This window comes from Lolium rigidum, chromosome 6 (genome assembly GCF_022539505.1).
Source record: "Lolium rigidum isolate FL_2022 chromosome 6, APGP_CSIRO_Lrig_0.1, whole genome shotgun sequence".
Classification (NCBI taxonomy): Eukaryota; Viridiplantae; Streptophyta; class Magnoliopsida; order Poales; family Poaceae; genus Lolium; species Lolium rigidum.
The window spans coordinates 148,927,021-148,948,887 of NC_061513.1; the positions used below are offsets into that span (position 1 = coordinate 148,927,021).

A 21,867-nucleotide genomic window follows, 5' to 3' on the forward strand; every position below is an offset into this window, starting at 1 on the left:
GTTAAAAACATACAATGGCATAGGAAAATGCGACTGTACTCCTATCACCGAAGTAACAACAGCGAACCGCTCGGATCAATAGTATCAAAGCTGTTCAAGATAATGTAACAGCATTTGCCTTTGGTTTCCCTGCATCTACACCGCATACGAATGCTATCATAATTCCCCATTGAAGCAGCACAGTATTTTCTGAGTATGGGCATGATAACAACTGCAGATGGCTAAACATAGTAGGTATGACAGTAAAATGTTGAAACCCACAGCAGGAGGCCACTGAAGCCCATATGGCTCCAGCTGGATCTGTAGGCGGGGCGCAGCAGCTGGCAAAGTTAGAGATAGGTGTCTACCTTAAGTTACAGGATCTGGTTTATTTTCCTTTAGATAAGATGATTTTAACTTACAGTTTATGTTCCAATTGTTAAGTTCTCGTCTATATAATGGCGACAGGCATATGAGATTTATTCAGCAGAAAATTGCCCCAACTCTCGCTCTTTTTACTCTACTACACTATTCCCTATCTTAATTATGTATAGGCGCCTTCCCTCTCACTGGTGTCGGTCAACCCTCCCATCAACGAGACCTCACCTACTGCCTTAGATCCATTCCACCCGACAAATTTCCGAAGAGCGTGACATTTACCAGAAGTTTCTATGTGAACTATTTGCTCATGGAAGACTACCATGCAGGTTTTCTGTAACAATCGGCTCAGTGAACGAGAAAATACGCAACAGATATGAACTTAAATGTTGCCTTGCCAAGTAAATGTATAAGCAACTTACAGGCGCCAATGGTACGAGAAAGCATGCCGCAGCATTTGCTTCTTTCCGACTTGAAAGTGGAGGCTGATCCTTGTTTCACGAGTTATGATGTCAAACTCTTCTTGCTCCCAGAAATACTGTATGCATAGTTGTATATAAAAATAATTTTAGATTTAATATTATGCCATACAGATTATGAGCTCCTGCTAATAGAGATACTGCAGACTGCAGTTTGTATCACCTTGCAGAGACCATAGCAAGGGTGGAAATTATATGATTGATATGCGTAAAGGAGGTTCTGTCAACAAAATGTAATGGAGATACTGCAATCTTTGTGTACTAAATCATCATATCCAAGTTAATTTCAGGAAACCCAGAAAGAGTGTTATTTAGCATAGAATACTTAGCATAACACATGTATTTGTCATGCAACCCATACAAAATATACATTGCTGAATTGGTAAGTTCAAGCTGTCTTAACTTAGTATAACTACATGGTAATTCAAAGAGGTCAAACAGAATACTCCCTCCGTTCCTAAACATACGACGTTTTGGGAGTTCGATTTAAAATCCAAAAATATCTTATAGTTTGAGAACAGACTGATATGTAGCTAGGCATATTTCAATGCTCGAGTATACTGTAACTATTAGTCATATCAACGCAAACTATGAGAGTTGTTAGCGTGTTGTAATATTTTATAAATACTGCAGATTTTGATAGAAAGAGTGCAACCTCGCCCAAAAATATCTTATGACGACTGTCAAACATCAAGATAGGCATCAATTCACTGTAACTACCACACAATGTTATAACTCTACTCACCGTGAAGCTCGGAAATCTCCTCTGGAGACGAAGCTTGCATTCAGATGATGTGCCACCATATACATCCATTACAAATATACCACCTCTTCTGGAAAGTGCATTCAAAGCATGCCTGAAATACAAAACCAAATCCTTTCGCTTGTGAAGGCAACAACAACTGTAGTTGAACGCACAAATTATGTCTCTTCCAGGCAAAACTGCATCTGACATGGTCGAATCGGCTAAACATTTCACAATTGCAGCATCTGACTGCTCGCTGCTGTCTGTTTCTGTAGAACCATTATCACTGGTAACATTTAGACCATGCATGAGATCACCGATCTTTTGCTTGACAAGGCGAGATTCATCCGGCTGCAGAACGTTTCCATCGAAGAGCAACAATCTCCCATCAGCTCCAATCTTGCTCATGTTGTTCTCGAGACACCACTCGAGTGACTCGCGGTCGAAATCCAAGCCAACGGCTGTTCTTCTCGCGTCAGTGCGAAGCCACTCGGTACTGCCAAAAGGAAGAGAAAATGGATCATGAGCAACATGTGCAACTGATGCTCTGAAGCTAAATAATAAGTAATCTCTTTGATGTCACACACCGCTGATGAAAGTTCTCCAGAGAGTAACCATTTGAACATGAAAGCTTGTAGAAACATGTGTATCAATGCAAATACGAAATCAATCATGTCGTGCTAATGAGACCCACCCCTGAAATCCTCAGCAACTAGATACATGGTGCAAGGTGTTTGTGAAAATGACAGCACAATGATTGCGCAGAGGCTATGCGTGGCAGTGCTTTAACCTGAGGAGGGCCGTGCCGCAGAAATCCTCCTGCAGGTGGAGAGGGACGCGTCCGCCAACGTACATCAGAAAGAACTTCTGCAGGTAGCTGATGTCCCCTTTCGGCGACTGGCCACAAAAGCACAGCAGCATTGTCATTCCGTCGAACAGGTTGCGAGCACGGAGACTTCCACAGATCTACTAAGCAATGAATAGAAGCTAGCTAGCGATGTTACCTGCACGGAAAGCTGGTAGAGGTGGAATTTGGAAGGCGTAGAGCCGACTTGCCCTTGGTCCTGGTGGTCGCCTGCTCCTGCGTCTCTGATCATGCTCGTCTTCCGATGCTGCTTCGTCGGAGTCGTCGCCGATGTCGCGGCGCGGTGGCGCGTCGTAGGCAGACGAAGGCAGATCTTCGTCGCCGGAACTGGGCGGCGCGGCGTCCGCGGTCGCGGCCTTGCCGGTGCGACTCCTTCGTCTTCTTCCCGCTCTTGCCCATCGCTCGCTGTTGGAAGAGGTTTTGCCTTGCGGGTTTTGGAGCAGGGGATATTTTGCATACAGGTCCCTGAGAAATATAAGAATCCTCCGCGCAACGGGCAATTCGTCAAACACCTGTCACCATGGACGAGCCTCCGCCCGCGCAGCCGGACGCGGCGGCGCCGCCCGCTCCGGCCGCAGCTACGTCTCCCCCTCCGGCTCCGGCGCCGACTCCTGCTCCTTCCGTTTCCACTGCCGCGCCACCCACCTCAGATTCCAACCCTGCTCCTGCTCCCGCTCCAACCCCAGTCCCCACCCAAACCCTAGAGCCCCCGACTCCCATCCCGGCCAGCGTGAGGCCGCCGCCGCCTCGCATGAGGCCTCCGTACACCCACCTAGCCTCGCCCATCACGATGACCGCCTCCTCCTCTCCCGCCACCGCCGGGGCCCTCCTCCGTGGCCTCTGCAATGCCAAGGGGAGGCGTCGCCCTTGGCTTGCCTGCTCACACGCGTGGGGCGCAGACGCCCATGGGCTATACCGGGTTCGTGCCTCCGCCGCCGCTCGCTCACCAGTTCAACCCTATGCATCGTGGCCCGGACCAGGCTCCGCCGCCCGCTCCCCAGGTTCGTGTCTCCTTCTTAAACTCGAATGTTTTATATTCTGAGCTAAGGAAGCTCTGAATAATGGAGTTCCCTTCCGGTGAGGCTAAATTGAGCTCATTAACGTAGTTTTCTCAAAACCATGACTAGTGATTAGCTACTTCTTGGTGCTGCTAGCTACGTGCAGAATACTCGAACCTCGGTGCGCAATTTAGTTCTCTCTTTTTTTTCGATAAATGGCGCTTTAGTTCCCATATCGGACCTGTGGCCTCTGAATAGCAAAGCAACAGACAGTACATGTAATTTCGGTGCTTAATTCTTGCCACCCAGTACAATGTTAACTTGTACTTATAATTCAAGCCCTGAACCTGGCACAGGTGTTCACTGTATTACGGGCCTTCGATAGAATTACCTAGTGTACGTGGTGGACATGCATGACGGTGTGCCTGCGGTGTTTGGGTGGTGTATATCCACCTAGTCCTTCGCAAGAAATGAACAACTGTAAATGCTTCAGTCTTTCAGTCACTTCACCCACTTCATCCTTTGAAAGTTTAGATAGAGCTTCTCAATCTCAAATAATTCTAGTCTTTTGTGTGCTTACTTCCATATTAGTATTCTGAGCTGGTATTAAGTTATTATTATTACTAGGGGTACAAGTGGCTGCCCGTGAAAGCCTGTGTTGTGCTTTGCAGCAGCCAAATCAAGCATCAGTGGAAGTTTGATGCTATTAGTACTTTTTTTGCACTGTTGCGTGTGGTCTGTGGTCTTAATGGGCGCGCAGCTTGCATCCTTAATATTATACTCTGGTCCGTTTCTGATATCATGTAATATGGCACGATGGTGTATGGTACCAAGAACGAAGTAGATGAATGTAGTAGATGTAGCTGAAATAATGGTGAAAAAACAATCATAGCAAGGGAGAAAAGATTTGGCGAAGCCGACCACGTATTCATTAAACACAACCTCAGGTGTATAAGGGATTGTCGCTCTCTCAACCATCTCGAACCTTAGGGCCCTCCGTTTCTTTCCCTATACACAAACATTGTGCTGATTAACACCACAGACTCTAATCTTCTCATGCACTCCCAATTGTTTCTACCTTGCGTTGAATGAGATCTTGTATTTCCTGGGTTTCAATGACCACACCTGTAACCGACAGTGAAGGAATCCTAATCCAGGTGGGTAGTCTACGGCTTTAGGTTGCTGACCATCTCTCAAGTCCTAATAGGATTAGCATAAAAGTGACCTTTGTCAACAATAACTGTTACTAAGTTAAGTGTAAATTGCATCTTCTATTTTCTCTGCTGAGTTCTAGAAAAGTCCTAATGATGATTATGACCTTCAGCTTAGGCAGCCTGCCCCTGGGATTCAGAATATTGGGATGATTGGTTCCCTCAGCACATCTCAGATGAGACCAGTAGCAGTCTCTGGTCCACAACAACCAAGGCCAGGTCTTCCATCATCAGCGGCACCATCTGGTAGCCAAATGCCAGGTTCACAAGTAAGAAGTCATGTACTTGTAGAGGAAGTCGCATTTCATTTATAGGCAAGTCAGTGTTATGTTTCAGTTCTATGTGAAATCCGTGGTTATGTAAATAGATTTGTCCATTTCTCAACAGCCAAGGCCAGGAGCAATCTCTGGTCCGCAACAGCCAAGGCCAGGAGCATTCTCTGGCCCGCAACAGCCAAGGCCGGGAGCAATTTCTGGCCAGCAACAGCCAAGGCCAGGAGCGATCTCTGGTCCGCAACAGCCAAGGCCAGGAGCAATCTCTGGTCCCCAACAGCCAAGACCAGGTCTCCTGTCATCAGCGACACAATCTGCATCTGGTAGCCAGATGCCAGGTTCTCAAGTAAGAAGCCTTTTACTTGTAGACGTAGTATCGCTTTATCTGTAGGCAATTCAATATTCTACTTCAGTTGTATGCAAAATGAATGTTACAGTATGTAAATTAGATTTGTTCATATAAATGTTGATGCAGACATGAAAATAATTTTTACAGACCTTCAAAAATTGGATTAATCGTTTATAATCCACAGAAGTGTAGGCTTAATCTGGTTTAATGCCCCTTTATTAATTTCACATATTTTATGTTGTACCATCCAATTAGGAGGGAAGACAACACTTATTTGTTGCAGCTCATGTCAGGCTGTGTACTTGATTGAATTATTTTCCAACAGAAAACCCCCATGCATTCTTTAACAAGACCACTGTCCATGGGTTCTCCTTCGATGGCTTTACAGCAAACTCAGTCAAATGTATCATCACAATTTAGGCCCCAACAAAGGCCACAAGTTCCACAACCAAGACCCTACAATGTTGCACAGTCTGCACCTATGGCTTCGCATCAACAGAATGTACTTTCAGGACAGCAGCAGCACCTACCTCAGCAACAACTTTTGCAGCAGCAGCAGGTACCTCAGCAACAACTTTTGCAGCAACAGCAGGTACCTCAGCAACAGGTTCTGCAGCAGCAGCAGCAGCAACAACAACAACAACAACAGCAGCAGCACCAAAGTCAGCCACAAAGTTCCTCACAACAAAATCAGCAAAATACAACACTGAAAAACCAGCAGCAAGCTGCTCGGACTCCTGTCTCATTGACTCAGAAGCCTGATACTCCTGCTACGCTACAAGCTAATAATACGCAGCTTCTGGACATGGCTTCCGCCGATGCAGCTGCTGGTGAATCTAGTAACCGGCTACTCTCCAAGAGGAGTATACATGACTTACTTGCACAGGTATGCTGCACTTCCTGATCTGCAGTGTGAAAGATAGTGCAAGATTATGCAATTCCAGATTTCCATGGATCCTATATTTTCAGTTTTTTCATGCATCTCATTCTTAACTAATCTGATTAAGGCATGTGTTAGTATATTATACTGGTTTCGAAGTATTTCCTTTTGCACATCTATCTAAAATGCATATTTTCTCTTTTCTGCCTAGATTTGTAGTCAACCAACATAATTTGTTACATCTATGTATGGTTGCATCATGAAAAACATGATGAAGAATACTTTGAAATGTCAGCTATCCTTTGTATACGATACATAAGTAGTATTTATTAGTAAGAAGAAAAGGGAAAAAAATAGACTTACTCACTCCGTTCCCAAATATAAGACGTTTTGGCAGTTCAATTTGAACTGCCGAAACGTCATATATTAAGGAACTGATGTAGTATTTGGATCTTATGTAACATGCGGCGATTATAGTAAGTACATGGGTGGAAACAATTGTTGCTATATCTTGACAATACTTTTGTGTAGTCCGCACAGTGGAAGGCCGAAGCAAGGACCCACATGTCACTGACATGGGGCGTGGCATTTTATTGAATCCCCCTTCTCAAAATTGTGACATTATGTAGGATAGTTGTTACTCTTGTAAATACTTGCACAAGATATTCCTGTTGAATTTAACTTTGCTCGGTATGAGCTCTATAGGATCATAAACATCACCATTGCTGATGGGTTTATCGATTTAATTGACTCTCTTACTAGTTTTATAATTCTCTATTTTGCATACAAGACGTGCCAAGTAATAATCTTATAATCTTATAATTTATGCACACAGATCGACCCTTCAGAAAGGCTGGATCCTGAAGTTGAAGATGTTCTTATTGACATTGCAGAAGATTTTATTGAATCTGTATGTTTCTCTGTCCCTCCCTGTTTTTTTCGTTTGGTATTTTTTCCCAAGGATGCTTATTTCTGGGAATAAGTTTTCCTTCAAGAAAATACACATGGTTTCCCTAGCTTTTCTGTTAAGGCCCTTTTTCCTGTCATAGACCATACTTTAACTCAATTGCTGTTTTACTTTAGTAATTTTTATTATCTGCAAATAACCGGTAACAATTGTTTTTACTGGAACTTGTGGGTTTTCCCAAACCCTGTTCATAGAATATGCATTGTTTTGAAGTAGAAAACAAGTTGCCAACCTTAATCATTAGTGTACTCCCTCTGTCCCAAATTAGTTGTCTCAGCTTTGTCTAGATACACATGCATCAAAGTTTGTCTCAACCTTTTCTAGATTTGCATGTATCTACACACTAAAGCGTATCGAGACAAAGTTGAGACGACTAATTTGGGACGGAGGGAGTATATGATATGTGGCGTTCCATAAATATTCACCTTTTCTTATTAGCTAATTTGTTTCTCGATAACTATTTTTGAGCAGGTTGGAACATTTGCCTGTTCTTTAGCAAAGCATCGGAAGTCGAGCACTTTGGAAGCAAAAGATGTACTCCTTCATGCAGGTACCTGATTATTTTGGCAATTCAAGAATATTTTGTCTCATACTCTCCTGCAATAGCAGTTCAGTTACAGTTGTGTTATGGATTAATATCACCATGCAGAGAGAAGCTGGAATATCACCTTGCCAGGCTTCACTGGGGATGAAATAAAACTATACAAGAAGCCGGTGAGAACTTTGCATGCTTATTTCTTCCTTGTTTGCTTCATTCCAAAAAATGTACTCCGTAGTTATTTCTTTTGTAACCTATATTGACATTTCTGTGCCTCTAATTTTTCATGATCTGCAGCATGTTAATGATATTCACAGGGAGAGACTTACTCTGGTACTTCTTTCTCGCCATACTTACTATATCAAGTATCCGCTCTGTTTCACGCATGATTACTTGTTGAACTATGGTTATATTTCAAATCTTATGTTATGGGTTGGAAATATGATACATATTATTCTTATAGTCTCTACTCTATTATAACTCGAAGAGAACCAATGGTCCCAGTCCACATCAAGTCATGTTTTAGCAATGAGCTAGCAATGCCCACCCCACATCACTTAGCACATGTGCATGTGCCTGAAATCCGTTCTGATTAATATCTCGTCTTTTGTTGGATACTTCTGTTGCATGTTGAGCTGATATGCTACTTTTTTTAATCTGAATCTTTCTAGATCAAGAAGTCCATGGCAAGTGAAGGTAACAAAAAGAGCTCTGCTGGCGAAGCTGCAGCCAGCCAGAAAAATCAGGCTCCAAAGCCACCTGCCACGGGTTCTCCGTGAAAGGAAACCATCAGCCCTTGTTGTAGAGTGTAGAACCAGGCGGGGCGGAAGTAGGACCGCAATAACATGTATTATGCGTTTCGTAAAGCTGGAAATATTACAATATGAACTACTAGTATTTCTGTTTTGTAACCCTGCTAATTTAGACCCTGAACTTCGGTGAGGTGCCAGTAGTTGCTTTTCCACCGCAGATTTTTTTTCAGAAATAGCTGGAGAAGAAGCCTTGTTGTCTCAGCTACATCAATGCTATGTATATTTATATGCTCATGGATGCTGTTCTCGGCCCTGAGTATTTCTTATTATACAATTGGTCTCAGTCCAAGGTTTATTAGCATGGTCAGGTGGACTGTACATTTCTGCATAATAGGTTAGTGTTCGATAACCATTATTTTGAATAACAATCTGAATTATTTGCTATATGTTCTGGTTAGGTGCGCTTTAGACCTTGGTCAGAAGAAGAAAATGTTGATGCACTGTTCTCACTATGTTTGCCTAGTGTGTGTGTGAAATTTGGGAGGTAATGCTAGTTACTCCCAATATTGGCTGTAATCTTCTATTCCTAAATAGGAACCCCCACTATGAAAATAGCATACGGAACCTGGGTGCGCGCACACCCAGTTTATTAAACAAATGCTATTTAATTTTTTCAAAAAGGTTTGAAATAATTTTTTGCAGGTATATATTATCTTGATATTTATTCGTGTAAGTTTTCGCCCAAAAATATGATTGTATGTGGCCAACATGAAATGTGGTGGTCAAAGAGGCTTCATCCCAAAATTTGAGTGACATGGAGGCACGTGCAAGTAAAGCAAGACCAATCACAACAATGTGGTGATGTTTGTGTTCAGCCGAACCATTTGGTTTGTGAGCATGGGGACATTACCCACGATGTGTAATATCAACTTTCTGAAAGAAATAATGGAGTTTTTCACACTCACCACCCCAATCAATTTGCATGGTTATAACTTGATGGCCAAATTTTCGTTTAACAAGTTTTTGGAAATTAAGAAACACTTGATAAACATCACAACTCTCTTTGGACAAATAGATGCAACTGATTTTTTCTATAATCATCAATGAAGCTTACATAATAATGGTGTTTGCCAACAAAGGGTGAAGCTTGACCCCACACATCAGAGAATAATTGTTGCGAATGAACCGTAGACGCGCTAGTAGGGGTGGGATATGGCAATTAATGATTTTTTGCTTGTTGACATGGATCACACACATATGGATTTATTTTAGATGAATACAAAATGTTCTTTTTCCTAAGAACTTGTTGAACAATGAGAGACGATGGATGTCGACGATGCCAAGTGGATGAAGACAAATTGATGGTGATGAAAACATGCTTTGTGGACCCAGAGGCAATGGGCACAAGAGGATATAATCTGCCATGACATGGACCTCTAAACATTGTTTTTTTGCTTGGTGGCTTGATCAAAGAAATGGTGAAATTCAACAAAGGCAATATTTGCTAGCGCAATTTTATGAGCGGATAAAAGATTCTTGGATGCACTAGGAACATGCAATATGTTGCGAAGATGTAAAAAACTATGAGAGGCATTCAATATTGAATGACCAACATGCACAACTTGCATACCTGCGCCACTAGCATTGTGGACTTGATCTTGACCACTGTAGTTGTCACGAGTGTACGTGCAGCTTGCGTAATTCACCAGTAATATGATCTATAGCCCAGTGTCCATGTACAATTGGTGTCAACACCATAAGCACCTTTCTCACTATGTGAGTCATCATCATTATCATCACGACCAACATAGCGCCACCAACACTCACTAGCATGATGACCATGTTTCTTGAAAATCTAACACTGAACAAGCAACTAAGTGATAACAAGAAATATAAACTTGAAGCACGAAGGCTATCACAAAGTGAAGTGCATAAGTAAAAAAACTTGGGTACAGGAATAACAAGGCACGCAAATACGACGAGGTATCCCAAAGTTCACACCCCTATCGATGCTACTCTCTATTGGAGCGGTGTGGAGGAATAATGCTCCCCAAATACCACAAATGATCACCATATTCTCCTCGACACTTTCCACCAAAAGAAAAGTCCTCGATCCGCTATGGGACCCTTGAGGGAGGTCACCGAACCCATAGAAAAGCTTGGGGTAATCTCCACAACTTAATTGGAGGCTCCCAAGTAAACCTCCACAAAAGGCTTCAAGATTGAGGAATCTCCGCAACTTAATTGGAGGCCCCAAATAATTACCGCCAAGGTCACTAAGCTGTCTAGGGTCGAAGGACCTAAGAGCTACAAGATCCGTGTACAAGCACCCGGGAGTAATTAGCCAATGAACTTTCACCTTCCAAGTATCATCGTGGAGAACTCAAACCGATGCATGATGCGTGTAGTTGACACGTCCGTTGGGAACCCCAAGAGGAAGGTGTGATGCGCACAGCGGCAAGTTTCCCTCAGTAAGAAACCAAGGTTTAATCGAACCAGTAGGAGTCAAGAAGCACGTTGAAGGTTGATGGCGGCGGGATGTAGTGCGGCGCAACACCGAGATTCCGGCGCCAACGTGGACCCTGCACAACACAACCAAAGTACTTTGCCCCAACGAAACAAGTGAGGTTGTCAATCTCACCGGCTTGCTCGTAACAAAGGATTAACCGTATTGTGTGGAAGATGATTGTTTGCAGAGAAAACGAGTAAAAACAAGTATTGCAGCAGATTTGTATTTCGGTATAAAAGAATGGACCGGGGTCCACAGTTCACTAGAGGTGTCTCTCCCATAAGATAAAAGCATGTTGGGTGAACAAATTACGGTCGGGCAATTGACAAATAGAGAGGGCATAACAATGCACATACATGACATGATAAGTATAGTGAGATTTAATTGGGCATTACGACAAAGTACATAGACCGCCATCCAAGCCGCATCTATGCCTAAAAAGTCCACCTTCAGGTTATCATCCGAACCCCTCCGGTATTAAGTTGCAAAGCAACGAACAATTGCATTAAGTATGGTGCGTAATGTAATCAACAACTACATCCTCGGACATAGCGCCAATGTTTTATCCCTAGTGGCAACAGACACAACACAACCTTAGAACTTTCGTCACTTGTCCCAGGTGTCAATGCAGGCATGAACCCACTATCGAGCATAAGTACTCCCTCTTGGAGTTAAAAGTAAAAACTTGGCCAGAGCCTCTACTAGTAACGGAGAGCATGCAAGATCATAAACAACACATGTGTAATAACTTGATAATTAACATGACATGGTATTCTCTATCCATCGGATCCCGACAAACACAACATATAGAATTACGGATAGATGATCTTGATCATGTTAGGCAGCTCACAAGATCCAACAATGAAGCACAATGAGGAGAAGACAACCATCTAGCTACGCTATGGACCCATAGTCCAGGGGTGAACTACTCACTCATCACTCCGGAGGCGACCATGGCGGTGTAGAGTCCTCCGGAGATGAATCCCCTCTCCGGCGGGGTGCCGGGAGGAGATCTCCCGAATCCCCGAGATGGGATCGGCGGCGGCGGCGTCTCCGGAAGGTTTTCCGTATCGTGGTTTTTCGCCTCGGGGGTTTCGCGACGGAGGCTTTAAGTAGGCGGAAGGGCAGAGTCGGGGGCCGGACGAGGGGCCCACACCACGGGCGGCGCGGGCCCCCCTTGGCCGCGCCGCCATGTGGTTTGGCCACCTCGTGGCCCCACTTCGTATGTTCTTCGGTCTTCCGGAAGCTCCGTGGAAAAATAGGCCCACGGGTCTTCGTTTCGTCCAATTCCGAGAATATTTCGTTACTAGGATTTCTGAAATCAAAAACAGCAGAAAACGAGAACTGACACTTCGGCATCTTGTTAATAGGTTAGTTCCAGAAAATGCACGAATATGACATAAAGTGTGCATAAAACATGTAGGTATCATCAATAATATGGCATAGAACATAAGAAATTATCGATACGTCGGAGACGTATCAATGCACCAAATGCAATGGCAATAACACAAAGAGGTGCTCAAGTTCTTCACTGCTAGATTCCACCAAATCTACAAAAGCTATTGGAAAATAAGAGATGAAGAATAAAGAAAGAGAACACCAAATTTCTCCAAGATTTAGATCTAGTGGTGTTCCATCTCAAAGAAAGGAATTTAATTGGTGGAGATGTGGATCTAGATCTCCTCTTTCTTTCCCCTCAAATAGGTCCATGAATCATTGGAGGAAGATAGAGATAGCAAGCTCACAAGATGGAGGTCAACAATGGCAACAAACAATGGGGAGAAAAAGAGTGAGAGAGCACCCATGAAGTAGCTCTGCTTAAATACCTCTCCACGAAATCCTGCTATTGGGCACGACGGGCTGGTAATACCACAAAAGGGGTGGCGATAGTACCTCCAAAGACTTCCATACATTCACAAGGGGAGGTGATAGTACTGCTCGAGGAACGCCGGTAGTGCCGCCCGGTTCAACCGCCGAGCTATCAGTCGTTGCGCATGGGGAGGCCGATCACTACTGTGAGCGAGGAGACCCGAGCTGGTAGCAGCTCGGTACTACCGCTCCTGTATGGGGAGGTATCGCCGACAGAAGGCAGCTACTACTAACGGTCATGGGAAAAACTGCGCACATGGCTGAATGAACAAAAAAGAGGCAAAAACTTGAGTTAGGAAGCTCCGATTTGAATGAATCTAATTTTTTTTGGAAAGAGGACAACAGGAGATACCCCAAAAGTATTAAGAATCATTAGGTGGGAAATTTCCACAAATTTAGAGGTTCCAACAAATAATCGATAAAACTCAAATCTAAAAAATGCAATATGGTTTTTATATAAAATCCTTTTTTATGAACTAGAGCCTGCCATGAAAATAACCACACACGATCTAGATCCACACATGGTTAAGATCTCAATAACAACAAAGAAATATAATGCCAAAGATGTAAAATTTTGAGCTCTCTCTGAACGATACGATTAAGATACTCACTAGAGAGCCCCTCTTGATAGTACGACTAACTATCCTATAAGCCGGTCTCCCAACTAACACCATGAGACCAGAAGAAAACCATATCAAATAAAAAATCTTAACCGTGCGTATTTTCACTTGAGCTAGATGATGATGAGCTTGACCGCGCCAAGATAGAACGTCTTTCTTGATTGTGCTTGCTTGATGAAGTCTTGTGGATTTCTCTCCTATATCCCACTATGGGAGAGCCTCTTCTTTGACATATCTTCATAAATCCACGATCACCATATGCCGGCAAGCTTCAAGAACATGATATCTTTTAGATGGTTCATATTGAACTTGCATCTCATTTTTTTTACGTTGATGTCTTGAAGATACATGAGAGCTCACACTCCATTTTCCGCTTCAAGACATAGTTTCCATAGGATCAACTCTCTCATGACCAATCTTCGGATCACTCTTTGATTAACACCTTGATCAATGCTTCATCTTCTTCACTTTCTTCTCCATTCATTAAATCAAACATATGATTCAAGCATTGTTTATGGACAAATTCTACAATCATAACTCAATGCAAACATTAGTACGTATGGATTTCATAACAATGCTTGCCACTCTATGGGCCATTCGACTGCACGAAGAAAAGCAATCCACGAGAACGAGTTTCAAAGTCCGATCAACACATATGACTTTGTCAAGCTATTCCTCACTGATTTGGGTGAAACTTACAAGCCAAAACCGAAGAAGCAAGGTCATCCTAGTGGATCGTCAAGGACGAGATGGGTGCCCCTTCCTTCGAGCATAATTAATTTAAATGGTGATGCGACAGTGGCTCGGGATTACACGCATGGTGCGGTTTGGTGTTGTATGAAGGGACACAACATGAACTTTTGTTGGAGCCTCATCAAGGACGATCGATGGCATATCAGACCCGGCTACTTTGAAGTCCATGGAATGTGCTGAAACTCATTCGCTAGTGGAAGATCTAGGTTTAACAAGGATGCATGATGGTTTCCACTGATTGTCTTGAAGTGATAAATATGATGAAGAAGGATAGCTTATGCAGCCATTCTTGATGAGATGGAGCCGATGTCGAGGAACTTTGAAGTATCAATTTCAAGTTCAAGGGTAGGGATACAAATGGCGATGCTCATTTAGTTGCTAGAAATTCAATTTCTCTACCGTTTGGTCGCCATGTATAAACACACTACCGTTCTTTCAGAAAAACAGAAAAAAACAGACCGAGCAGTTTTTTCCAAAGGAGCCAGTCCACTACCCCAACTCCCCAAGTGCCAGAGCGTCACACCGGAGACCTAGCTACAGGCGGCGCTTGTAGCGAGGTAGGCGACCGGCGAGAGCGGCGGCGAGCGGTATCTGCGAGAGGAGCGGCGAGAGCTGCGGGAGGGGCAGAGAAAGGGCTGAATGGTTCTCAGCATCTCACCGGCGAAGACAAGCATGGATCCCGCCGAGCCGCTCCACATCGCCGCCGCCGTTCTTGGAATCTGACCAGCGAACTCACCTCCCGCCGTTCCTGTACTCCGGTATACCTTCTCTCCGGTAACCCCTCTTCTCCCTCTCCCTCTCTCTGGCGTTGCTAGCTAGTCGCCCGATCTGAGCGCCTCCAGCCCTTTGTCCACCACTAACTGTGTATTCGCAGCCTTGTCACGAGCTGGCAATTAGTCGCCGTCTAGGTTACTAGTACAACGTAACTACGTATACACAGGCACACATCTATTTCTGCCAAAGTGATGTTGTACTTGTAGCGCCGTCAGCACATTTTAATTGCAATGCAGTGTACTTGTAGCAGCTACTGCGAGTTGTACTTGTAGTAGCTATTGGGAGGAAGATGCGATGCTGACCTGAATTTACTGGAGTCTTTTTACTTTAGTAGCCAGGCTGATTGCTGGCAAAAAGCCCCGTGTAGCAAGGTTTCAGGTTATAGAGATATGTTGGAACTATCATCCATGAACAAATAGCTTGAACCAATTTTCAGTGAGAATATTAGATGCCAACCAGGAAGGGAACCTAGAAATGGTTGCTCGAGAGGATGCACATCATATGAGATAAAAATAATTCAGGCCAGATAACATTAGAGGAACCTTGTAGTTTGGTTTGTCATCTTGTAGTTTCAGAACATCATCATTTTTGTACTATATCATTTATCAAGAAGACAAGAAAGCATCAGAGTTGTTGCATATAGTGTGCTTTCAATTGATAATCATTTTACGTGGCACTTACATGGTTTTTAGTAGTCATAACTTAATACTCGTTTGGAAGATTTACATTCATCTGGCACTGTTTTTTGAGCTGGATGTCTGAATTTCCATGAAACAGTGGTCTGTTTACTGAATAATGTGCACACTGCAGTTCTAACTCAAGTTAAACAATTCAAAGAGTTTAGAGCTTGCTTGGGCCTGACTCGGATTAAGGAAAACATCAGCCAGAATATATATAACGTTTGAGCCTGTTTCACAAGCACACAAACAAGTTTAAATTTGCTCTCAAACTTGTGAATATGGCGAGTGAGTAAATGATTGAATTGTGCAGCTACGTCTTTAGTACTAGTTTTTGGATGACTTCTTAGCTGCACTACCATTTGCATGGTGCCTATTGGCAGATATTAAGCATGGTATGAAGCAAATACCTTCAGTGCATTTGAATGCCTTCTGCATTTGGGGGCATTTATGGGCTTAATTTGATCATGCCATGGCATAACCATTTGTGCACATCACTGTGCTTTTTTTTTTCCATTGATTTTCTCAGCTCTGAATTAGTAAAAACAGAAATTACTAAGTTACTCATATACTATTGCAAAAAAAAGTGTTATATTAATAATCTAGAAACAACTTCCAGAAGACTTTTCACTGTTAAAAACAGTGCACATCTCTCTCTCTCTCTCTCTCTCTCTCTCTGCAGCTGCGCCATAGGAGCGCCAAATTCCTTACATTATGTTTATGGAAAACAAAACATAACATGGGTCATATTTCTCGATGTCTTGTATCACTGCCTGGCTGAACTCTAGTTCCTTATGCTATATATTTCAGTGCTCCAGCACTTCATTATGCTATATATTTCAGTCTTCAGTGCTGAATCTTTGACATGTTTTTTTATAGACACCTACGCTATTGATACAATAATTCAGTGATAAGCCCCCACCCTCTTGGTCTTGGGATCCTGTGACAAGACCAATATTTGGTATGTATCTGCTAACTAGTACTTTGTGCCTTGCACCGATTAATTGCATGCTCCATTATTAATTGCATGCTCTATAATTTTTATTAGTGCTGAAATGAGCCTGCGGAGTCTAGAACGTATTAGGAAGAGGAAAAACGAAGATGAAGAATTTTTGTTTGCCATCTTGCCTGCATTGTACTTCCATCTGACATGGCAAAGGAAAATAGACAAACCATACCTTTCCTTTCTATACGGCAAGGAGCAACGGCAACTTTTATTTGAGGCTAAAACGTGGTGGGAGTTGGGCTCCAGACTTGGCGAGTTCGTCCAATGTTTAAAGCAACCTGTACTGGTTAGTAAGTTTGAGGATTAGTTTTTTAAAGCACTGGATTGTAGAGTGGTTTAGTTGGATCTGTTCGTAGAGAACGCATTGGTCCGTAGTCTTGAAATGTTAGTAGTTGGATGAGTCCAATATTGTCGGATTGAGATTTTTTTATTGAAAGCATGCATGTTGACAACTCATTGTACTACGTATCTAAGAAGTTTTAAGCATTTCAGGTTAGCGGCTTGGGAATTGTCATCTGAGAAACGAAGAGGATAGCAACTAGGTTTTCTCCTTTTAGCAATGGTTAGCTTCCTTTTCTTCGCTCATATTAACAGTGGTTGTTTCATGTTGGCGTGACAAGTTGTTATTTCTATTGCCACGTCCTAGAAAAGACTTAGATAGTTAGATGTACTCTCATACTAGTATAAGTTAGGTGGAGTGGATAGGTCCCATGCATGTTTGTGAGAAATGCCGACTTTTCAAACTGTAGAATAGACATATTTAACACGCGCGGACACAATGCATTGTCAGGGTGTTTTGTAGTGCACGGTCACTGATAATTCACAATTCATTGTCAAGGGTGCATGCATGCCTTTACTCGATCTAGCTAGCTCCATGTATATTTACAACTAGCAATGGATGGTGATGCGTTCAGTATCGATTGATTGTTGTCACGGGCCAGGTCGGCTATATATACAGGCTGCCTACCCTGCTTTCAAATGTAGATATGTTTAGCACACAGACTAGTTAGTTCGCGGGAGAGAGCAGAACGGTCCTCCAGCCTAAAGGAAAACACAACAGAGATTTTATGAGTACCGTACAGGCTAGAAACACCAAACTAATAACCAACATAGTCAGAAGCTATCAGTTATATAGTTATATCTCTGAAAGCAAATAAGCAATGAGAGAGCAACATACTCTAGGTGATAGGCCAAAGTATTGGTTCTTTGCAAAATTACTGAACTAGTAAAAAATGCATGTGTTTCAGCAACTTGTGGTTAAAGATGTCAATCCAGCTTATTATGCATAGCAGGGAAGCAAACAATTAGTACTAAAGCATAATTGTTGGGGGCAAAGATTTGCAAGTTGCAGCAACTAGTGGCCAGTAGTGCTCATCTAGATTGCCAATGCCTACCAATTGCAGGTACTGGGTACACAAATCTAAAGCAAGCAGCACAAAAATTACCTACAGCTAAGCTATTGCGTGCACAAGAACATGCAAGCGTATATACCCTATCCTGCTGCAGTTGCTTGGAGTGGAATCTGGCGTCGCCCGAGCTGACCGCCGCGGCGGTGGCATTGATGACAGTTGCGCCATTTTCCGGCCTGCCACCGCTAGTAAAGCTCCCTGGTATCTGATTGAGCCTGCATGGCCCTGGCAGAGTTTCTCTCACAGATCCAGAGATCCTACCTGCTTGCAAGGAAATTAGAAGCCATCAGGATCCAAATCGGGGGCGGTAGTCTGCCGATGGTGTGCCTAAATTCTGTTGAGGTTAGTTTGAGCTTAAGTTATTGTGGGATGATTAGATGGTCATACCTTGAAAAACAATCTCCGAGATTGCGGGCGGGGTGGAGACTGCAGGGATGCGATGCCGCGAGGAGGTGGAACGGGAACGGTGATGCGCGCGAGTGTCTGCAGACTTGGGTAGGCCATGGAGAGGAGAGAGAGGGGGTGAGGGGAAGAGGAAAGGTACGGGATGGATCAGAGGACAAGTCGCTGTGGAAAAGATGGGCTATGAGTGAGGATGGAGTGTATAGATTTGATTATATAAAGGATTAAGTATATATTTCACTCCCGAATAAACGACACATTTCCTTTCTATAAAGATGGGCTCTGACATGGCAAATGAAAAAAAAAATGACAGTATGGCACCTTTCCTTTCTATAAACTGACACCTTTCCTTTCCAGCAGCAACGACTCCGACGGGGGATATGGAGCCAATCAGCTAGATTTGGGGTTGAAATATATACTTAATTGGAAGCAACCACAGGCTCAATAAGAAATGGCTATACCAGGGAGCAGTACTGGCGGTGGCAGGTCGGCGAATGGCGCAGCTGCCATTAATGCTGCCGCGGCGGTTGGCTTGGGCGACGCCAGATTCCACTCCCAGCAACTGCAGCAGGATAGGGTATATACGCTTACATGTTCTTGTGCACGCAATCACTTAGCAGTTGGTACTTTTTGTGCTGCTTGCTTTAGATTTGTGTACCCAGTCCATCGGCAATCTATATGCAGCCACTGCGTAGTAATAAGGACGAACTGTACTTGCAACTTGCAGCTGGGACATCTTTGCCTCCAACAATTATGCTGTAGTACTAGTTGCTTGCTCCCCTGCTATGCATAATAAGCTGGATTGACATCTTTACCCACTAGTTGTTGAAACGCATTGCACTAGTTCAGTAATTTTGCAAAAACCCAATACTTTGGCCCATCACTTAGAGTATATTGCTCTCTCATTGCTTATTTGCTTTCATAGATATATAACTATATAACTGATAGCTCCTAAAATCTTATCTGTGTTTTCCTTTAGGCTGGAGGACCGTTCTGCTCTCTCCTGCGAATTATCTAGTCTGTGTGCGGAACATATTTGCTCCATGCTCGCGTGCCCCTGTTTTCTAGATAAAAATCTTATATAACTGATGGTATTATGCTTTAGTTATAATTGCTTGCTCCCTGCTACGCATAATATGCTGGATTGACTATTTTGTGTATCTTTACCAATAATTAGGGGGTGATTTTTATTTCCTTTTTAGGAACAATCAAACTCATTTACTTGAACTTATACATACATGTTTCTCTGGTCTTAACAGCAGGGCAGATGGTCTGGCTGTTTTTCTGGCTTGTCATGCTTCGGATCGCAGAAGGGTGGAAAGCGGATAGTTCCTGCAGCACGCATGCCTGATGGGAATGCATCTACTAACCGTGGAAATGGTCGCCAATCTGGTGGCAATTCCAACCAGCATGCAGCTATGAATCCATCCCTTCTTGCTCCACCATCATCACCAGCATCCTTCTCACAATCTGCACTTACTTCGACTGCTCAGTCACCTAATTGCTTCCTGTCAATATCCGCAAACTCTCCTGGTCCAACATCTAGTATGTTCGCTGTTGGACCATATGCTAATGAACCTCAGCTTGTCTCACCTCCAACAGCCTTTTCAACTTACACAACTGAGCCCTCCACAGCACCACTGACCCCTCCCCCTGAATTAGCTCATGCAACCACTCCATCATCTCCAGATGTTCCATATGCTAGGTTTCTTTCATCTTCTATGGGTCTTAAAGCTGCTGGCAAGGAGCAAAACATGCATTACTTATCAGCGACATACTCTGGTGGTTCAGGATTCCAGGGATCTTATCCACTTTACCCAGGGAGCCCTTCTAGCAGTCTCATATCACCTGCCTCGGTAACTCCAAGAACTGGTCTCTCCTCGCCTATCCCTGAGCAAGATGTTCCTACTGCACATTGGAAGACATCTAGGTCCGCATGTGACACACTGTATTCAATTGCTTCTCCCATTCCTGAGCAAGAGGTGCCTACTGCACAGTGGAAGACTTCTAGATCTGCTTGTGACACACCGTATTCCAGGACATCGCAATCCAACATGTTTGGGCTTGATTCAGCTGCCTCCAGAAACTATCTGCTAGATACTAATTTTTTCCGTCCAGCTGCATCTGCTCAATTCTACCTGGATCAGGCTCAGCAGTCATTTCCTTGCAATGGTGGGAGGCTTAGTGTTTCAAGGGATAAACAAGATACTGATGAGGTTGAAGCTTACCGAGCATCTTTTGGATTCAGTGCAGACGAGATCGCTACAACTCAGCATTATGTAGAAATACCTGATGCTGTTGATGATGGATTCAGCATATCTCCATTTGGAAACAGTACCCCTGCTACTGAGGTGTGCCCATTTAATGATCTTCCTAATGAGATTCACGACATTGATAAGATGGATAAATCAGTGTTCAATGTAAAACAGATCACAAGCTCAAAGAAGTCAGCAGACGAGCTTGCCAGTGGCACAACACATAATGTATTGCACCTGGATATATTCAAAGGTAATGTCCTGACTTTTCAACCCAACCTGTCTGTTATATCTTGGTATTACTAGAATATAATCAAGATTTTGATTTTCTTCCCAAACTGCCACGCAAAATAGTTTTCACTAACTCGACCATAGTAGTACCCTGAACTCAAATGTCTTTCATGGACATACAGCTACACCCAGATTTTGGTTTGCAATACCTTATAGATATTGTCGTGTGCTATTTTTTCCTTTTGTCGCAGGAACAAAAGGGGGCCATCTATCCGACGATGACGCTAGCGCCAAAGATTGTCACCCTTTCAGTAAGGCGAGGGACGAAATATCTCTAAAACCCATAGAGGTGAGGAAGAAATCTCCGCCTGGCCAGGCATGCTCAGATGCAGAAATCGAGTACAGAAGGGCGAGGAGTTTGAGAGAGGTCAACAGTGTTTTGTCATGGCGCAGTACACTGTCAAGGCAGCTACAGTAATGTTGCGCTAATATGCAGGACAAGTTTCAGAGTTTCCTTAGCCTAGTGTGCATCTATTCCAGCTGTTAGAAGTAAAATCCGTAGTAGTCGAAGAGTAGCCTGTACTACATACAGTATATCTGGGGATTCTTACTGCTAGATTATGCTTCTGGATATGTGATGACAACCAGCTTATATTCTGTTTAAAGTAGGCATGTTCCTCTTTTGTAGACACTCTAATTTTAAACTTAAGGCCAAAAGGCCCAGCTTTATAGATAAAGCAAGCAGCATCCGACAACAACGTTTGACCACGGGCTCTGAGCCCACCCACAACAACACCACAACCCCAATCAGGACCTAACAGTCATTCAAGTGCCCACACCGGCTACAAGCCAAACACACATGACGATCCACACACACACACAACCGACGAGCTCAGCTGTTGCCTCTCGCCCTCGTCCGGAGTCTTCGCACCTCCAGCATTGCCTCATC

General features: G+C 43.5%; 2 protein-coding genes and 1 pseudogene across 15 annotated transcripts; 2 read left to right on the top strand and 1 right to left on the bottom strand.

The window, feature by feature from the left end:
• Nucleotides 1-775: 775 nt before the first annotated feature.
• LOC124663409 lies at nucleotides 776-2,845 on the bottom strand (annotated as a pseudogene).
• Nucleotides 2,846-2,987: 142 nt separating this feature from the next.
• LOC124666343 (transcription initiation factor TFIID subunit 12-like) lies at nucleotides 2,988-8,687 on the top strand. Its single transcript, XM_047203684.1, is given in 10 exon segments — nucleotides 2,988-3,272; nucleotides 3,274-3,447; nucleotides 4,769-4,924; nucleotides 5,043-5,273; nucleotides 5,602-6,162; nucleotides 6,992-7,066; nucleotides 7,595-7,673; nucleotides 7,773-7,837; nucleotides 7,959-7,994; nucleotides 8,333-8,687. Coding segments are annotated over 10 exon segments (1,560 nt in total). The 5' UTR covers nucleotides 2,988-3,197; the 3' UTR covers nucleotides 8,441-8,687.
• A 5,992-nt stretch (nucleotides 8,688-14,679) lies between these two features.
• Nucleotides 14,680-21,609, top strand: LOC124665187 (uncharacterized protein At1g76660-like). Of its 14 annotated transcripts, none has more exons than XM_047202600.1 (7): nucleotides 14,680-14,922; nucleotides 16,495-16,576; nucleotides 17,114-17,183; nucleotides 18,790-19,009; nucleotides 19,692-20,783; nucleotides 20,862-20,940; nucleotides 21,170-21,609. In XM_047202600.1, exons 4-7 carry the CDS (start codon nucleotides 18,884-18,886, stop codon nucleotides 21,394-21,396), a joined length of 1,524 nt encoding a protein of 507 aa, XP_047058556.1. In that variant the 5' UTR covers nucleotides 14,680-14,922; nucleotides 16,495-16,576; nucleotides 17,114-17,183; nucleotides 18,790-18,883; the 3' UTR covers nucleotides 21,397-21,609. The 14 variants fall into 14 exon arrangements, with proteins under 14 accessions (XP_047058556.1, XP_047058555.1, XP_047058549.1 ...); XM_047202593.1 differs by adding an exon at nucleotides 16,664-16,907 and having other exon boundaries at nucleotides 14,681-14,922; nucleotides 19,692-20,940; XM_047202594.1 differs by adding an exon at nucleotides 16,664-16,907 and having other exon boundaries at nucleotides 14,681-14,922; nucleotides 18,793-19,009; nucleotides 19,692-20,940.
• Nucleotides 21,610-21,867: the final 258 nt, after the last annotated feature.